Here is a 14871-nt window from a genome sequence, read left to right as displayed (position 1 = left end):
CCCCTGGAGAAGGCAATGGCAACCTACTCCAGTATTCTTGCCTGAAAAAAAGCCCATGGACAGAGGAGCCTGGAGGGCTACAGTCCATGGGGTCTCAAAGAGTTGGACACAACTGAGCAACTGACCACCACACAGGAATGCCTACAAATGGTTTTAAGCAGAAGAGAACCCTGTCAGACCTGTGCTCTGAGAGCTGGGAGAGGTGGGGAGAATGGCCAGGAAGCCCATATGAGGAACCAGCTGGGGAGGCCAGGGCTGGAGCCAGGGTGGGAGTTGGATGGAGCTAGAGTTGCTGGGCAGGGAGATCACCAGGCTGGGCCCTGGCTTAGCCATAAGGTGGGAAGAAGGGGTGATGGGGAGGACGGCTCAGTCCAGACACATTCTCAGTCAGAGCTGCTGTGTGCCTGCCGGTACTGCAGCAGGAGAGCTCTGGATGGTAGCAAACGGCAAGGATATGCAGGATGCGGGAATCAGGGGATCACAGTCAGCCCAGGCTTGAAGCGGGCCATGGGGAGTGTGTATGGGGCCTGAGAACAGCCCTTGAGTGGAGACAAAGTTTGCGATTCGGATTAGAAGGAGTCAAGTGGCATCTCAGGAGGTCACCTCCCCATCCCCAACGGCGCCAGGGCTCTCTTCCCCTCCCATCCGGATGGAGCAGCAGGAACGCCTGGCCTCCTCTCAGCTCTTGCAGCACTGAAAGCAATTGACGGGGGAGGGGGTGGGACCATCTGTCCGCCTGGTCAAGCCTGTGTCCAATGCTGCCCAGGGACCTGGGAGAGGCAGTGCTGTGCCCTCAGAACCATCTGCTGGGCCCCAGGGCAGAGACCCTCAGGATTGCCCAGAATGGGGACAGAGCACTGAGCCCAGCTCACCATCAAGGACCCAGCAGGAAGACAGGCCAGCCCTGCCTGCTCACTCCATCCATGGTCTTCTGGCAGGGACCACCAGCCACCCCTGAGTGGGCCTCCTGGGCTGGTTTTGTGTCCCTTCTGCATGGGGCCTAATTATACCCTGTGCTCTGAGTTACACTGATACCAGGCCTGAATTCTTCACCTGTTCCAGGGAAAACATAATCACCAACAAAAGGAATATATGGAGACTTCTCTGGTGGTCCAGTGGCTAAGACTCCACGCTCCCAATGCAGGGGGTCTGGGCTCAATTCCTGGTCAGGTAACTAGATCCTGCATGTGCAATTAAGACCCGGTGCAGTCAAATTTAAAAAAAAAAAAAAAAAAAAAAAGATACATGAATGGCCTGAAAAGATGCTCAGCATCACTAATTATTAGACAAGTGCGAATCAACACTACAATGAGATATCACATCAGCCAGAATGGCCATCATGAAAAAGTACAAGTAACAAATGCTGGAGAGGATGCGGAGCAAAGGGAACCCTTTGTAGGGAACCCTTCTACACTGTAGGTGCAGCTACCATGAAAACCTATATGGGGCATTTAGTGGTTGGACTTCACCTTCTGGTGCAGGAATGGTGAGGGTCTGATCCCTGGTTGGGGAGTTGGGATCCCACATGCCTTGTGGCTGGGAAACCAAAACAGAGTTAATGTTATAATGAACTGAATAAAGACTTTAAACAACCCAAATGTTCATCGACAGATGAATGGATAAAAGATGTGGTACATATATACAGTAGAATATTTCTCAGCCATAAAGAAGAATGAAATAATGCTATTTGCAGCAACATGGATGCAACTAGAGATTATCACAGTAAGTGAAGTAAGTCAGAAAGAGAAAGACAAACACCAAATGATACCATCACTTATATGTGGAATCTAAGATATGATGCAAATTAACTTACCTACAAAACAGAAACAGACAGAGTACAGACTTGCAGTTGTCAAGGGGGAGTGCGTGGGACATGGATGGAGTGGGAGTTTGAGATTAGCAGATGCAAACTAGTGCACAGAGAATAGACAAACAAGGTCCTACTGTGTAACACAGAACACTATATTCAATATGCTATAATAAACCATAATGGAAAAAGAATATGAAAAAGATACATATCTGTATAACCGAGTCACTTTGCTGTACAGCAGAAAATAATACAACATTGTAAATCAACTATACTTCAATAAAATAAATTAAAACAAAACTAAAAGAATACAGGAATGACCAAGGGAACCTGGCTTACTCATCACAATTCTTCTCATCTTCCCTGCTGGGGTCTCCTGTCCAAGCATCAAAAGTTGGGGGGGGGGTCTGTCTATCCAGCTGAGGTCTGGAGAGAAGCCTGGCAAGGCTGCAGCTCCCCATGGTCCCGAGTGGGACACCAGGCCTGGCCCATTGCCCAGCGGCACCCCTCTGCTCTCCTCACCACCCCTTAGCCCCATTCCCATCTCCCTTCGTGGTCCCTACCCTCCCTTTCCTCCCCAAGCACTCACCTGCTCTGTCCTGACTGCAGGGCCTCAGCTTTGCAGGCCTGCTCCTTCCTCTCCCTCGGCCAGAATTCCTAGCAGGAGGTCCCGCCAGGTTCCAGCAACACCTTCTCTCTCCTTCAGGCCCAGGGGCTCTCAGGGGGCCCTGCAAGGCTGTTGGGCACCCAGCCCTCTCTGAGCCGCCATCTGCACTGCATACACCTCTCTTAAAGCCCCACGGGGAGCTCTTGTCTTCCAGCTCTTGGGCCCGTACGGGCTTCTCATCTCGGCCTCTCAGAACCTTTCATTTCTACCACAGGAGGAGGAGGAGATTGGGATTTGACCACCAGGCAAACTATGTGGTGATTCCTCACTATAAGAAAGTGGCTGCATCCCACAAACACCTCTGGTGGTGAGATGCAGTCTGACCTCTTTAGCCCCCTGTAATCAAATAGCAAGGAAGACAGACTTCTGTTTATTTAGGCGCTGGCACCCAGGCCCTCCTGTAATGACCTCATACAACCCCACAGGCCTGTCAGGGAGTTTACATCAGCCCCGATTTACAGTAGAGAAACCAAGGCTCAGATTCATAAAGGGACGTGTCCGAGGTGACTTAGGTCATGAGTGGTGGGCTGGGGTAGGAACTGGGCTGTTAAACCCCAAAGCCTGCAAGTCTGCTGACACTGGGCTGTGGGCTTGCCTGAGTCCACGGCGAGTGGCACCTGCCTGAGCCGGAACCGTCTGGGCCACGAGGCCCTCAGGAGCCGCCAGGGCCAAGCGCTGCCCGCCACATCTGCAGCACTGAGTCCCGGCGGGCCATGTAGGGCAGGTGTTTGATGCGGAACCAGTGTCTGGGAATGACATTCCCACTGGGGGTGTAGAGTTTCTCCCCCCGCTGGCCCAGCAGACTGCGAAGGGCCAGGTTGCCTGACAGAACCTTCTCGTAGAATTCCACCCCACCCCGGGCATAGGCTGCAGACAGGGAGGCCGTGCGGCGGTCCAGCCAGGCTTCCAGGGCGTGAGTGAGAGAGTCCGTGGAGAAGGCATAGGCCACGAAGCCCGCCACTGCTGCCACCAAGTTGAAGGCGGCCCGCAAGCTCATGGGGCCTCCGTAGAGCCCCAAGGCGTGCTTGGCCCCCACACCCAGCGCCCAGGTGCCCGCCAGGCAGGCTGGGGCAGGCAGGGCCTGCAAGGCGGCTGCCCCACTCTCCAGGTACACCACCTCCTTGGCCAAGGCGAACTTCTGGGCATCGTGAGACAGGGTGAGGGCATCTCTCAGCCGGGCGCCTGCTGGGCTCCGCCAGTCCACTCGCTGCCCGTGGACAACCACAGGCCGGTCAGTGGTGCTCACTGGGCCACGGAGGAAGCTGGCAGGGATGCCTACAATGGCCCCACCAGGGAGTCTCGGGAAGCCGGCGCTCACAGGCTGGAAGGTGAAGGTGGTAAAGGCCTCGAAGTGGTGGCCCGAGGGGATGCCAATGTCCTGCTGCACCTCCTGGAAGAGCCTCTCCAGTTCTGGGGACAGAGGTGCCGGCTGGCCCTGAGGCCAGTACTGGTACAGCCACTGGACCACAGGATCCGGGAAGAGGTGGTACGAGATCTGGGCCCCAAACAGGCCTGCACAGGAGCCCACCAACAGGCCTGTCCTGTGTCTCTGCACAAACACTGTGGCCCGCCACAGGGGACCTGCCATGAGGGCTGCCACTGCTGTAACCTGGGCCAAGAGAAAGAGAAGTAAGCCAACAACTGCAGACCAAACACCCCGGGGCCACATCCTCTTAAACTGATGCTACGCACAGCAGCCAAGAACTGGCCCCAGCTCTGTCTCTGTGTCACCACTTACCAAATGCGCACATGACAAGGGCCCACCAGGAGGGAGTCTGTGCTGAGTAAATAAACACACATGAAACAATCAGTGTCTGGCAAAGAGCAGACACCCCTTGGCCAAGGTGAACCTCTGGGCATCGTGAGACAGGGGTCAGGGCATCTCTCAGCTGGGAGCCTGCTGAGCTCTGCCAGTCCACTCGCTGCCCATAGACAACCAAGGGCCTGTCAGTGTTGGTCATTGGGCAACCCAGGAAGCTGGGGGGGATGATCACGATGGCCCCACCAGGGAGTCTCGGGAAGCCGTGGTATGGCTGTAATTGCAACTTTGATTCCCATGGCTAGGCACAGCCCCAAGCATCCCCCCTCTCACTCCACTGCCATACTGAACACGAGCACTGATTTATACCTGAAACACATGCTCGGCTTATTCCATCCTTACTGTATGCCCGACACAGTTCCGAGAGCTGCACCCATATTATTTAACAACTGAATCCTTACAACTCTGTGACCTTATCATTATGATGTCCCTATTTTAAAGCAGTGAACATTGAGGCACAGGTAGGCCTCAACTAGTAACGTGGCAGAGCTATGGGCAGAACTGCTGCTGCTGCTAAGTTGCTTCAGTCGTGTCCGACCCTCAGCGACCCCATGGACGGCAGCCTTCCAGGCTCCTCCGTCCATGGGATTTTCCAGGCAAGAGTACTGGAGTGGGGTGCCATTGCCTTCTCCGATGGGCAGAACTACGTCCCTCCAAATTCCTATGGTGAAGTCCTAACTTCCAGGAGGAGGCACATGACTGTACTTAGAAATAGCATCTTTAAAGAGGTAATTAAGTTAAAGCGAGGTCATTAGGATAGTCCCTAATCCAATCCAGAGTGGGACATTAGGACAAAGACACAGAAGGACTGCGAGGACGCAAGCCAGAAAGAAGGTGGCCATCTACAAGCCAGTGGGAGAGGCCTCAGAAGAGAAACCAGCCCTGCCAACACCTTGATCTTGGACCTCATGCCTCCAGAATTCCAAGAAAACACATTTGTGCCACCCAGTTCTTGTCCCTACAGCTCTAGCAGACAAATACAGGCCCAGTATTTGAACACAATTGTCCACAGCAAATTTTTCACTATAGATTTTTTTTATGATAAATTATAAACACGCATGAAAGTGGAAAAAATAGTATAGTATAAACTAACTTCAATCTGTCAAGTCATGGCTAACTTTGTTTCATCTCTACTCAAACGCATAATCTCCTCCAGCTAGTTTATTTCCAAACACAAGTAGGGCCATACTATTATTTCATCCGAAAATATTTCAGTAAAATTCACAATTATTTAACTTCAGGTGAAGCCGTCTTCCTGTCTCTAAAGTGTTTAATTAGCAAACAAACTGCTGCAAACAAGAAGCAGCATATTCCTTAAGAGTCACGTCACTGTGCCTTTTCGCTAAGGAGGCAACCAAAGCCAGGACAGGAAGGGTCCAAACGCAGGTCCTACTCCCCCAGGACCCCTAGCACCAAGGCCGCGCGCCCCAGGGAGGCGTGGGAGGGGGTGCCGCGCATCTCGCAGGCGGCTGGGCGAAGAAGAACCCTCGCTCCACGCGGCATCCTCTGGCTACGCCCACGGCTGGAACACACTGTGAAAGGAGCCCGCTGGGGTCCACTTATCTACCCGCCCGATTTCGCACGCTCACCTCCTCCTCCGCCGCAGCCAGGTACGCCGAGCACGTAGGCCAGGCGCAAAGCACGCTGGCCGGCTCTAGGGGCGGAGACAAAGGGGCGGGACCCTAGGGGGCGGGGCTGAAGTAGCAATGCACGCCAGCCGGCTTCGGGGGCGGAGACAAAAGGGGCGGGAAACTCGGGGGCGGAGCGCAGGGCGGGACCCTGGCTGCTCAGCTCAAGCTGAGACTCAGCTAGTGAACGCCCCTGGGGGCATCTGGCCGCGGGCTGTTTCTTTCTACCAAGGCTGTCTGGGCCGTCCCTGTGTAGCCCTGGAGAGACCAGCGTCAGGGCGTGGGTCAGGAGGCCTCTGGCGGACCTTCTGTCGGAGCCCACGCCCCGTCCTACCGCCAGGTCCCATCCTTTCCCGTAGGGAAGCGCTCTGTGCTGGCGGGGCCTCTGCCCCAGCTCCTCCCAAGTGATCCACACTGTACAGTCCGCGGGGCTGCGTCACACCTGTCAGCTCACTTTCCCAGCTGCTGTGCGAGGGTCAGGGGTCAGCCTGTCTGGGCCCAGGCCATTCCTCTACGCGCTGTCTGTGGCTGCTTTCCCTTAGAAGGGCAGAGGGGAGTAGCCAGGACACAGACAGTCTGTCCAGAGCCTAAAACACTATCTGGCCACTTGCAGAAGAGGTCTGTAGACCCTGAAGTACAGGTGAAGTTGTGGGGAATTTGCCGGTGATGGACCAAGCTTTGTAAAGTCACAGTGAAGTCTGAGAGGCCTGCAAGGGGTGGGTGATTGGGACTAGATTAGAGGATGAACAGGGTATGAATATAGGGATAAGCATCCATGATGGATAAAAGAGCATCTGATGGTTGCTTTTTTTTTTTTTTTTCCATTGTGGTGAGGTACACATGATATTTACATCTTGACCATTTTATAGCATATAGTACAGTGGTAGTACAACCGTCACCACTGTCCACCTCCATAGCTCTTCATCTTGTAAAGCTGAAGCTCTGTATCCATCAGACAATAACTTCCTCTTCCCTCTGCTCTCTGGCATCCACCATTCTACATTCTGTCTCTATATTTCGACCACTAAGTATCTCCTGTAAGTGGAATCAGAACTTCCTTCTTTGTAAGGCTAAATAATGTTGCACCATATGAATATGGCAGGTTTTGCTTACCCATTCACCTGTTGATGGGAACTTGGATTGCTTCTGCATTTTTGCTATTATGATCTTGCTACTGTGAACATGAGTGTACAAATATCTCTTCAAGACCCTGCTTTCAATTCTTTTGGGTATATACACAGAAGTAGAACTGTTGCATAATATGTTCATTTCATTTTTAAAGTTTTTGAGGGTCTGGCATCCTGTTTTCCACAGAGGCTGTACCGTTTTACATTCCTGCCAACAGTGCTCAACCGTTCCAATTTCTTTACATCTTTATCAATGTGTGTTATTTTCTGTTTTTTTTTTTTTTTTTAAATAATAGTCATTCTAGTATATGTATGTGGTGGTATCTTGTAGTTTTGATAGGCTTTTCCCTAGTGATTAGCGATTTTGAGCACCTTTTCCTACGCTCCTTGGACATCTGTATGTTTTCTTTGGAGAAATGTCTATTCAAAACCTTTGTCCATTTTTAAATTGGGTTGGGTTTTGTGTGTGTGGTTGAGTTTTAGGAGTTGTCAGTACATTCTAGATGTTAATCCCTTATCAGATATGTGATGCAAATATTTTCACCCATTCTGTGGGTTGCCTTTTAAATCTGAGGATATTGTCTTTTGATGCACAACATTTTAAATTTTCATAAATTCCATATCTCCTACTTCTATTTTGTTGCCCATGCCTTTTGTGTTATATCCAAAAGATTATTGCCAGAGCTAGTGCCATGAAGTTTTTGCCCTATGTTTCCTTCTAAGAGTTGTATAATTTTGGTCTCTGATCCATTTTGAGTTAATTTTTGAATATGCTGTTAGGTAAGGATCCATGTGGATAGACAGTTTTCTCAGCAACACTTGCTGAAAAGACTTTTTTCCCCATTGAGTAGTCTTCACACCTTTATCAAAAATCATTTGATCAAAAATGATTTGATCATATATACCAGGGTTTATTTCTGGACTCTTTATTCTGTTCCATTATTATATGTGCTAAGTCACTTCAGTCATGTCTGACTCTTTGCAACCCCATGGACTGTAGCCTGCCAGGCTCCTCTGCCCTTGGAATTCTCCAGGCAAAAATACTGGAGTGGGTAGCCATTCCTTTCCCCAGGCAATCTTCCCAACCCAGATACTGAAGCCAGGTCTCCTGCATCTCAGGCAGATTCTTTACCGTCTTAGCCACAAGGAAAGCCCTCCATTGATTTCTGTGTATGTCTTTATGCCTGCACTCACACCGTTTTGACACTGTATCTTTTTAGTAAGTTTTGAAATCAAGGAGTACAAATCCTTCAGCTTAGTTCTTTTTTCAAGATCATTTTGTGTATTCAGTTTCCCTTGAAATTTCATATGAATTTTAGGATGGATTTTTCTATTTCTACAAAAAATATAATTGGGACTTTGATAGGGTTTGCTTTGAATCTTTAGATTGCTTTGGGTAGTACCGCCATCTTAATAATGAACTTCATGAACATGGGATGTATTTCCATTTATTTATGTCTTCTTTGATTTCTTTCAGCAATGTTTTGTAGTTTTCAGTGTATAAGTCTTTCACCTCTTTGGTTAAGGTCATTCCTAAGCATTTTATCCTTTTTGTTGCCACTGTAAATGGAATTGCTATCACCATTTCCTTTTCAGATTGTTTATTGTTAGTGTATAGCAACTGACTTTTGTGTGTTGACTTTGTATCCTGCTAGTTTGCTGAATTCATTTATTAGCTCTAACAAGTTTTTGTGCAATGTTTAAGGCTTTTTAAACGTAATTTTGTATCATCTATGACAGAGATAATTTTACTTCTTCCTTTCCAATATGGATGCCTTTTATTTCTTTTTCTTGCCTAATCTGGCTAGATCTTCTAGGACTATGTTGAATATAACTGGTGAAAGTAGGCGTTCTTGTCTTGTTCCTGATCTTAGAGAAAAAGCTTTCAGTCTTTCACCATTGACTAGGATGTTTGCTGTGGATTTTTCATATATAGCTTTTATTATGTTGAGGCAGTTTCCATCCATTCCTAGTTTGTTGAGTGTTTATTCATGAAAAGGTGTTGAACTTTTCAAATGCTTTCCCTGCATCTGTTGAGTTGATCATGTGGTTTCTGTTCTTTATTCTGTTGATGTGGTATATTATATTGATTGATTTTCATATGAATCCCACTTCGTCATGATGTATAATCTCTTCAATATGCTGCTAAATTCCTATATTGTTGAGAATGTTTGCATTAATGTTCATAAGGGCTATTGGCCTGAAGTTTTCTTTTCGTGTCTTTATCCAGAGAAGGCAATGGCACCCCACTCCAGTACTCTTGCCTGGAAAATCCCATGGACAGGGGGAGCCTGGTAGGCTGCAGCCCATGGGGTCGCGAAGAGTTCACTTTTCACTTTCATGCATTGGAGAAGGAAATGGTGTTCTTGCCTGGAGAATCCCAGGGATGGGGGAGCCTGGTAGGCTGCCGTCTTTGGGGTGCAGAGTCGGACACGACTGAAGTGACTTAGCAGCAGTAGCAGTAGCAGCAGCAGTGTCTTTATCTGACTTTGGTATCAGAGTCACACTGGCTACAGAATGAATCTGGAGGAATTCCTTCCTCTTCAATTTTTTTGGAAAAGTTTGAGAAGGATTGGCATTAGTTCTTATTTAAATGTTTAGTAATCTTCACCAGTAAAGCCATTGGCTTTAGGACTTCTCCTTGTTGGGAGACTTTTGATTACTGATTCTATCTCACTTGTCATAGGGCTTTCAGATTTTCTATTTCTTCCTAAAATGTTTTCTGAGGAGGCTTTTGGGCATGAAAGGAATACTTAAGAGTTACTTATGCTTTAATTACTATCAATTACTATTTAATTACTATTGATTAAAGATCAAGTTTAAATATCTCGTGTCTCTTAAGCCTAAAACCTCAATTTACAAATATTGTTGTTGTTTTTTTTTTTTACTTTACAATACTGTATTGGTTTTGCCATACATCAACATGAATCCGCCATAGGTGTACACGTGTTTCCAATCCTGAACCCCCCCTCCCACCTGCCTCCCCATACCATCTCTCTGGGTCATCCCAGTGCACCAGCCCCAAGCATTCTGTATCCTGCATCTAACCTAGACTGGCGATTTGTTTCTTATATGATATTATACATGTTTCAATGCCATTCTCCCAAATCATCCCACCCTCTCCCTCTCCTACAGAGTCCAAAAGACCGTTCTATACATCTGTGTCTCTTTTGCTGTCTCGCATACAGGGTTATCGTTACCATCTTTCTAAATTCCATATATATGTGTTAGTATACTGTATTGGTGTTTTTCTTTCTGGCTTACTTCATTCTGTGTAATCGTCTCCAGTTTCTCTTATTAATAAATTCAGTGATCTTTGTATAAAAATAAGATTTTGTTTCTACCTGTTCTTTGGTTAACCGTCAATTAACCATGGGCTTTATAATGAAATCTTCCTTAATCCTACCATAGCACTTCTGTACTTAAGTGGTCAAATTCTCTTGGACATCTCAAACTATACTTTCAACTTTAATTTAGTTGGTTCTCTTAAATATAACAATATCCAACCCCTGCCAAGTAGTCTCATTCCCAAATCAAATCTTATAAGCAAAATATTCTTAACCACTAAGCAACTCTTATAAATCTAATAAGACAGACACAGAAATGTAACAGATCTTCTTACCTGTTTTAAACATCTTAAATGAAGTACATATAAAACAGAGGAATAAAACTTATTACAGATAACCTACCCAGCACAGAAGTATCAACTTAGGTAGATTCTTTTATTCATCTTGACATCTCAAATGTATTCCCCTAATCCCGGAGCACAGAACCACCCTCATGGGCCACTTTACCCTGAGGTGCTGTGGACTGAACCCTTGGTGGGATATTCTTGCCCAGGACGGGAGTCCAGAACAACAAGGGTCCAGGTTGATTTGTCATGAGTTGGCATTCATTTACGGAGATAATTGGACTTCTCAAGCCTATGTCTTTTTTTTCATAGTAAAATCCTCCACAAGTTTTCATTGCTTGAGTAGAGCTGATACGATTCTGCATCTCCTACCAGGAGTGCAATGAATATTTTAGCTATTTGATTTGTAATGATGAAATTTTGATGTTGACCAAAACTTCAGTGCAGTATACTCATTGTTTGGCTTCATCAACATACTGTAAACATCATTAAAATCTTGTACATGCCTTTTCCCCTTCCCTCTTTCTTTCCCCTAGCATGTCTCATATGGCTCTGCAGAGAGCTACTGCTTTCTTTCTAGTGCCAAAACTGTCACAGCTTGCTCAGTGGGAGCTCCTTTCAACTGGCTCCTTTATCCTTTCAAATTGTCCTGGATCACTTTGAAAGCACACTTTCTTTCCGGCAACAAACGCATGCTCCAGGAACATCTTAATTATCGTTGTGCTGAGATATAAAATCAGATATTTTCTGAGGTTCCTTGTTTCCTTTTCAGGAATGGTACTTGAGACCAAACTCTAAGAGCTTTGGGCATATGTCAGACCACGCTACTTGGCCCTGGGAGTGGACAGTGGCTCAGTGGCCATTTCAGAGGCAGACCCCCAAAAGATGTATTTTTAAAATGTCATTGAGTCATATCAGTTTGTTTCTTTTTGGCCCCACAGCATCTGGGATTCTCCCGAGCCAGGGATGGGAACGCTTGTCCTCTGCACTGGAAGCATGGAGTCTTACCCACTGGACCCCACCACCACCAGGGAAATCCCTGGAATTATACCATTTTAAATATAACTACAATTTGACTACTTAAACAGACCTTGTTCTAATATAAAATATTTTTTGTCTTTTCTTTTATACTAGTTTCCCTATTGCCACAAATACTAACTTTAATGAGCATGCCATCTATTATAATACTGGTATTATAATTTGGTATAATATAATACCAAATTAGACCCTGGGTCCCTTGCCTTGGCTGCTCTGCACAGCCCCTTCTCGCTTCCCAGATCCTATATTTCCACCAATAATAATAATTTTTCTCATTCCTTGATATCTTTTTTGACATCAGAAGCTGGTGATGACTATAGTGTGAACAGTGAGTAGTAACAGCTCATTTACAAATAAATGAAAGATTTTATTTTTTCCAATAATTGCTACCAGCTGTACTCTTCAAACCATCTGATTTCCTGCTTATTAGTAGGCCCCCCTAAGGATGCACAGTCTGAGTCTATAATTTGTCAGTCAATGTTGGTAACTTAGACAATATCACTTTGGTTAAGACTCAGTTTCATTGTTTTGAAACTTCAGTCTCCTCTCTCACCCAGAACTGCCCTGACCACATCAGCACCCTCCCCCAGTAGAGACTAGCTGTGTGGCTCCTTTGGCTGGGGTGGAGGGTGGGAGCCTGCAGTCTGGTCCATAGCTCTTCTCCTGGGGATTCCCCATCTGGTAGGAAGCACAGAATGAGGAAGAACGATGTTTCCATCTAAGACCGTTCACTGGCGGCCCTCCTTCCTGTAGTTCATTTGATGTGAACAACTGAGGATGGTAGTAACCAGCTTCCTGCCTCTTTTCACCTTTCAGTTAATCCAGTTTGACTTCTGGTGCTGGTGAGGTAAACCGTGTGGCTGAGTAGGAGATTAGTCTTGGTAAGTCCTCTAGACTTAGCATCCAGGGAAAGGTGGGAAACCGGTTTAATTAAAGGTCCAGAGTTATTGGCTGGAAGTTACAGGAGAGGCCCTGGGTATCCTGTTTAGGCTTGCAGTTCAGATGCTTCAGCCTGACGCTGAGTGGGGAGCTTTGGAAGGCCAGGGTTTGGGGGAACAGCAGAACCACTGGTGCCCTAAGGGTGGCCAATCAAGCTCCAGGCAGTGGGGACCTGAAAAGTAGCCTGTCCTTAGGTTCAGGTCAACTCTACCATGGGGGAGAGTGATCGCATGAAAAAGGGCCCACTTCTTATGGCCTCTAGTGGGTGAGATACTGCACTGGACCTCGGAAGGGCATGTGTGTACATGCGTGTGCATATGTGTGTGCACAAGTGTGTGCACTGCACGCGTGTGCCTGTGTGTGCACAAGTGTGTGCACTGCATTGTGTGCCTGTGTGTGCACAAGTGTGTGCACTGCATTGTGTGCCTGTGTGTGTGCACAAGTGTGTGCACTGCATGCGTGTGCCTGTGTGCACAAGTGTGTGCACTGCATGCGTGTGCCTGTGTGTGCACAAGTGTGTGCACTGCATGCGTGTGCCTGTGTGTGCACAAGTGTGTGCACTGTTCATTACTGGGGGCGAAAGGATGGTCTGTCAGTCTCCAGGCTCTTTCCCATGTCTTGCTTCCTCTCAAGTCTTTTCACAACAGCTTTAACAAACTTCCTGAAAAAAGAGTATCTGAAAAGAAACTTTTGCTGAAGACCCCACTGTTGGAGAAGATGCCTTGGCTGAGTCCTGTGATCTGATTCATCTCTTTGGTGGTAAAACACAGACATCCTCGAACTTCTTTAAGGAAAGGAAGGGCTGTTGTGAGGCAGGGCCCTGGTACCAGGCTTGCTGGGAACCTTGCCGCTCAGGGACTACAGAAGGGCTGTCACAGGTGAGAAGAAAGTAAGGAGACACTGGTCAACAATGCTGAGCCAGTTTTTTTTTTTTTTTGTAATATTAAAAAGTTGATACGTTGTATTTTCATTTGTTTATTCAGTTCAAGAAATTTTCTTTTATTTATTTTTTGGCCACGAGGCATATGTGCTGTTAGTTCCCTGAGCAGGAATTGAACTTGCACCCTCCTGCAGTGGTAGTACAGTCTTAACCATTGACTGCCAGGGAAGTCCCAGCCAGTTTTAATTTCCTGTTTTTGATTATTGTCCCACAGTAGCTGTCAACATCAGGGGAAGCTAGGTACTATATATGTGAGCTCACTGTTCTAGTTTTGCAAGTTTTCCTTAAGTCTAAAATTATTTCAAAATGAAAAAAAATTTTAAATTACTGCTGCTTCAGTCCTGCCCTGCAAGTTGCAGGAGCTCAGATTTTTCAACTACTGTTTAATAATAGGCACCCTTTTCAAGTTTCCTAAAGTCATTCTCACAGCCCTGCGGGCAGTGAGCACTGGAGCCCAGTCTTACAAGTTCAGAGATGTTAAGGGAGCCACGTGGTTAGTAAGAGGAGGACCAGCATCCACCCACAACCCCCCAGTCGCCACCGCCCCATAGAGAAAGCCGAGAGCGGGGGCAGAGAAAAGCTGGAAGCAGAACCCAGAGAAGCGAGGGCTTGGAGCCCCCGGAAGAGGAATTTAGACTTTATCCTGGAGGCCAGTGGTTCTCACACCTGGCTGCACATTAGGTCCCCCTGGAGAGCTTTAAAGATTATTACTGCCTGGGTCCTACCCCAGACAACCTGATTCAGCTTTTTTTTTTTTTTAATTGGAGTATAATTGATTAACAATGTTGTGTTAGTTTCAGGTGCACAGCAAAGTGATTCAGTTATACATGTACATGTATCTATTCTTTTTCAAATTCTTTTTCCATATAGGTTATTACAGAATATTGAGCAGAGTTCCCTGTACTACCTAGTAGAATCTTGTTGGTTACCTATTTTAAAAACAGCAGTGATTCAGCTGGTTTCTATGAAGCTCTCCATGGGATTCTGACCTGCAGCCAGCTCATGCATGAGAATGGAGTCATGTTAATACACACAGTCAAAAGGCCTGCTTTTTTGACTATTAACCAGGACTCCTGACCCCAAGGCAAAGCCCTGCCACCCCAGCTGCTTCTGAGAGTCCTCATAGAGGTGTTATCCATTCCTCCCAGGCAAGTCAGCAAGTTCTAGCTGCCTCACAGTGTCCCCTCCATTTCTAGCTTCCTCGCCTGTGTCTGCTGCTGCACGGCTGCTTAGGAGCCGGTGTTCTCACCAGCACTGCTCTTTCTGGGAGCAGTT

At 47.1% G+C, this 14871-nt stretch overlaps 1 protein-coding gene across 1 annotated transcript; it reads right to left on the bottom strand.

The window, feature by feature from the left end:
• Positions 1-2831: 2831 nt before the first annotated feature.
• Positions 2832-5940, bottom strand: TMEM177 (transmembrane protein 177). Its single transcript, XM_027965039.3, has 2 exons — positions 5883-5940; positions 2832-4083 (listed from the first exon to the last, which is right to left on the bottom strand). The coding sequence occupies exon 2, from the start codon at positions 4060-4062 to the stop codon at positions 3127-3129; it is 936 nt and encodes a 311-aa protein (XP_027820840.1). The 5' UTR covers positions 4063-4083; positions 5883-5940; the 3' UTR covers positions 2832-3126.
• Between the last annotated feature and the right edge of the window lie 8931 nt (positions 5941-14871).

Source organism: Ovis aries, chromosome 2 (assembly GCF_016772045.2).
Source record: "Ovis aries strain OAR_USU_Benz2616 breed Rambouillet chromosome 2, ARS-UI_Ramb_v3.0, whole genome shotgun sequence".
NCBI classification, from domain to species: domain Eukaryota; kingdom Metazoa; phylum Chordata; class Mammalia; order Artiodactyla; family Bovidae; genus Ovis; species Ovis aries.
The sequence above is the reverse complement of the archived record's forward strand: the minus strand, read 5'-3'. Positions and strand labels throughout refer to the sequence as shown.

Excerpts from the sequence above, each read along its gene's own strand:
- TMEM177 (XM_027965039.3), bottom strand. The coding sequence starts at position 4,062 with ATGGCAGGTCCCCTGTGGCGGGCCACAGTGTTTGTGCAGAGACACAGG.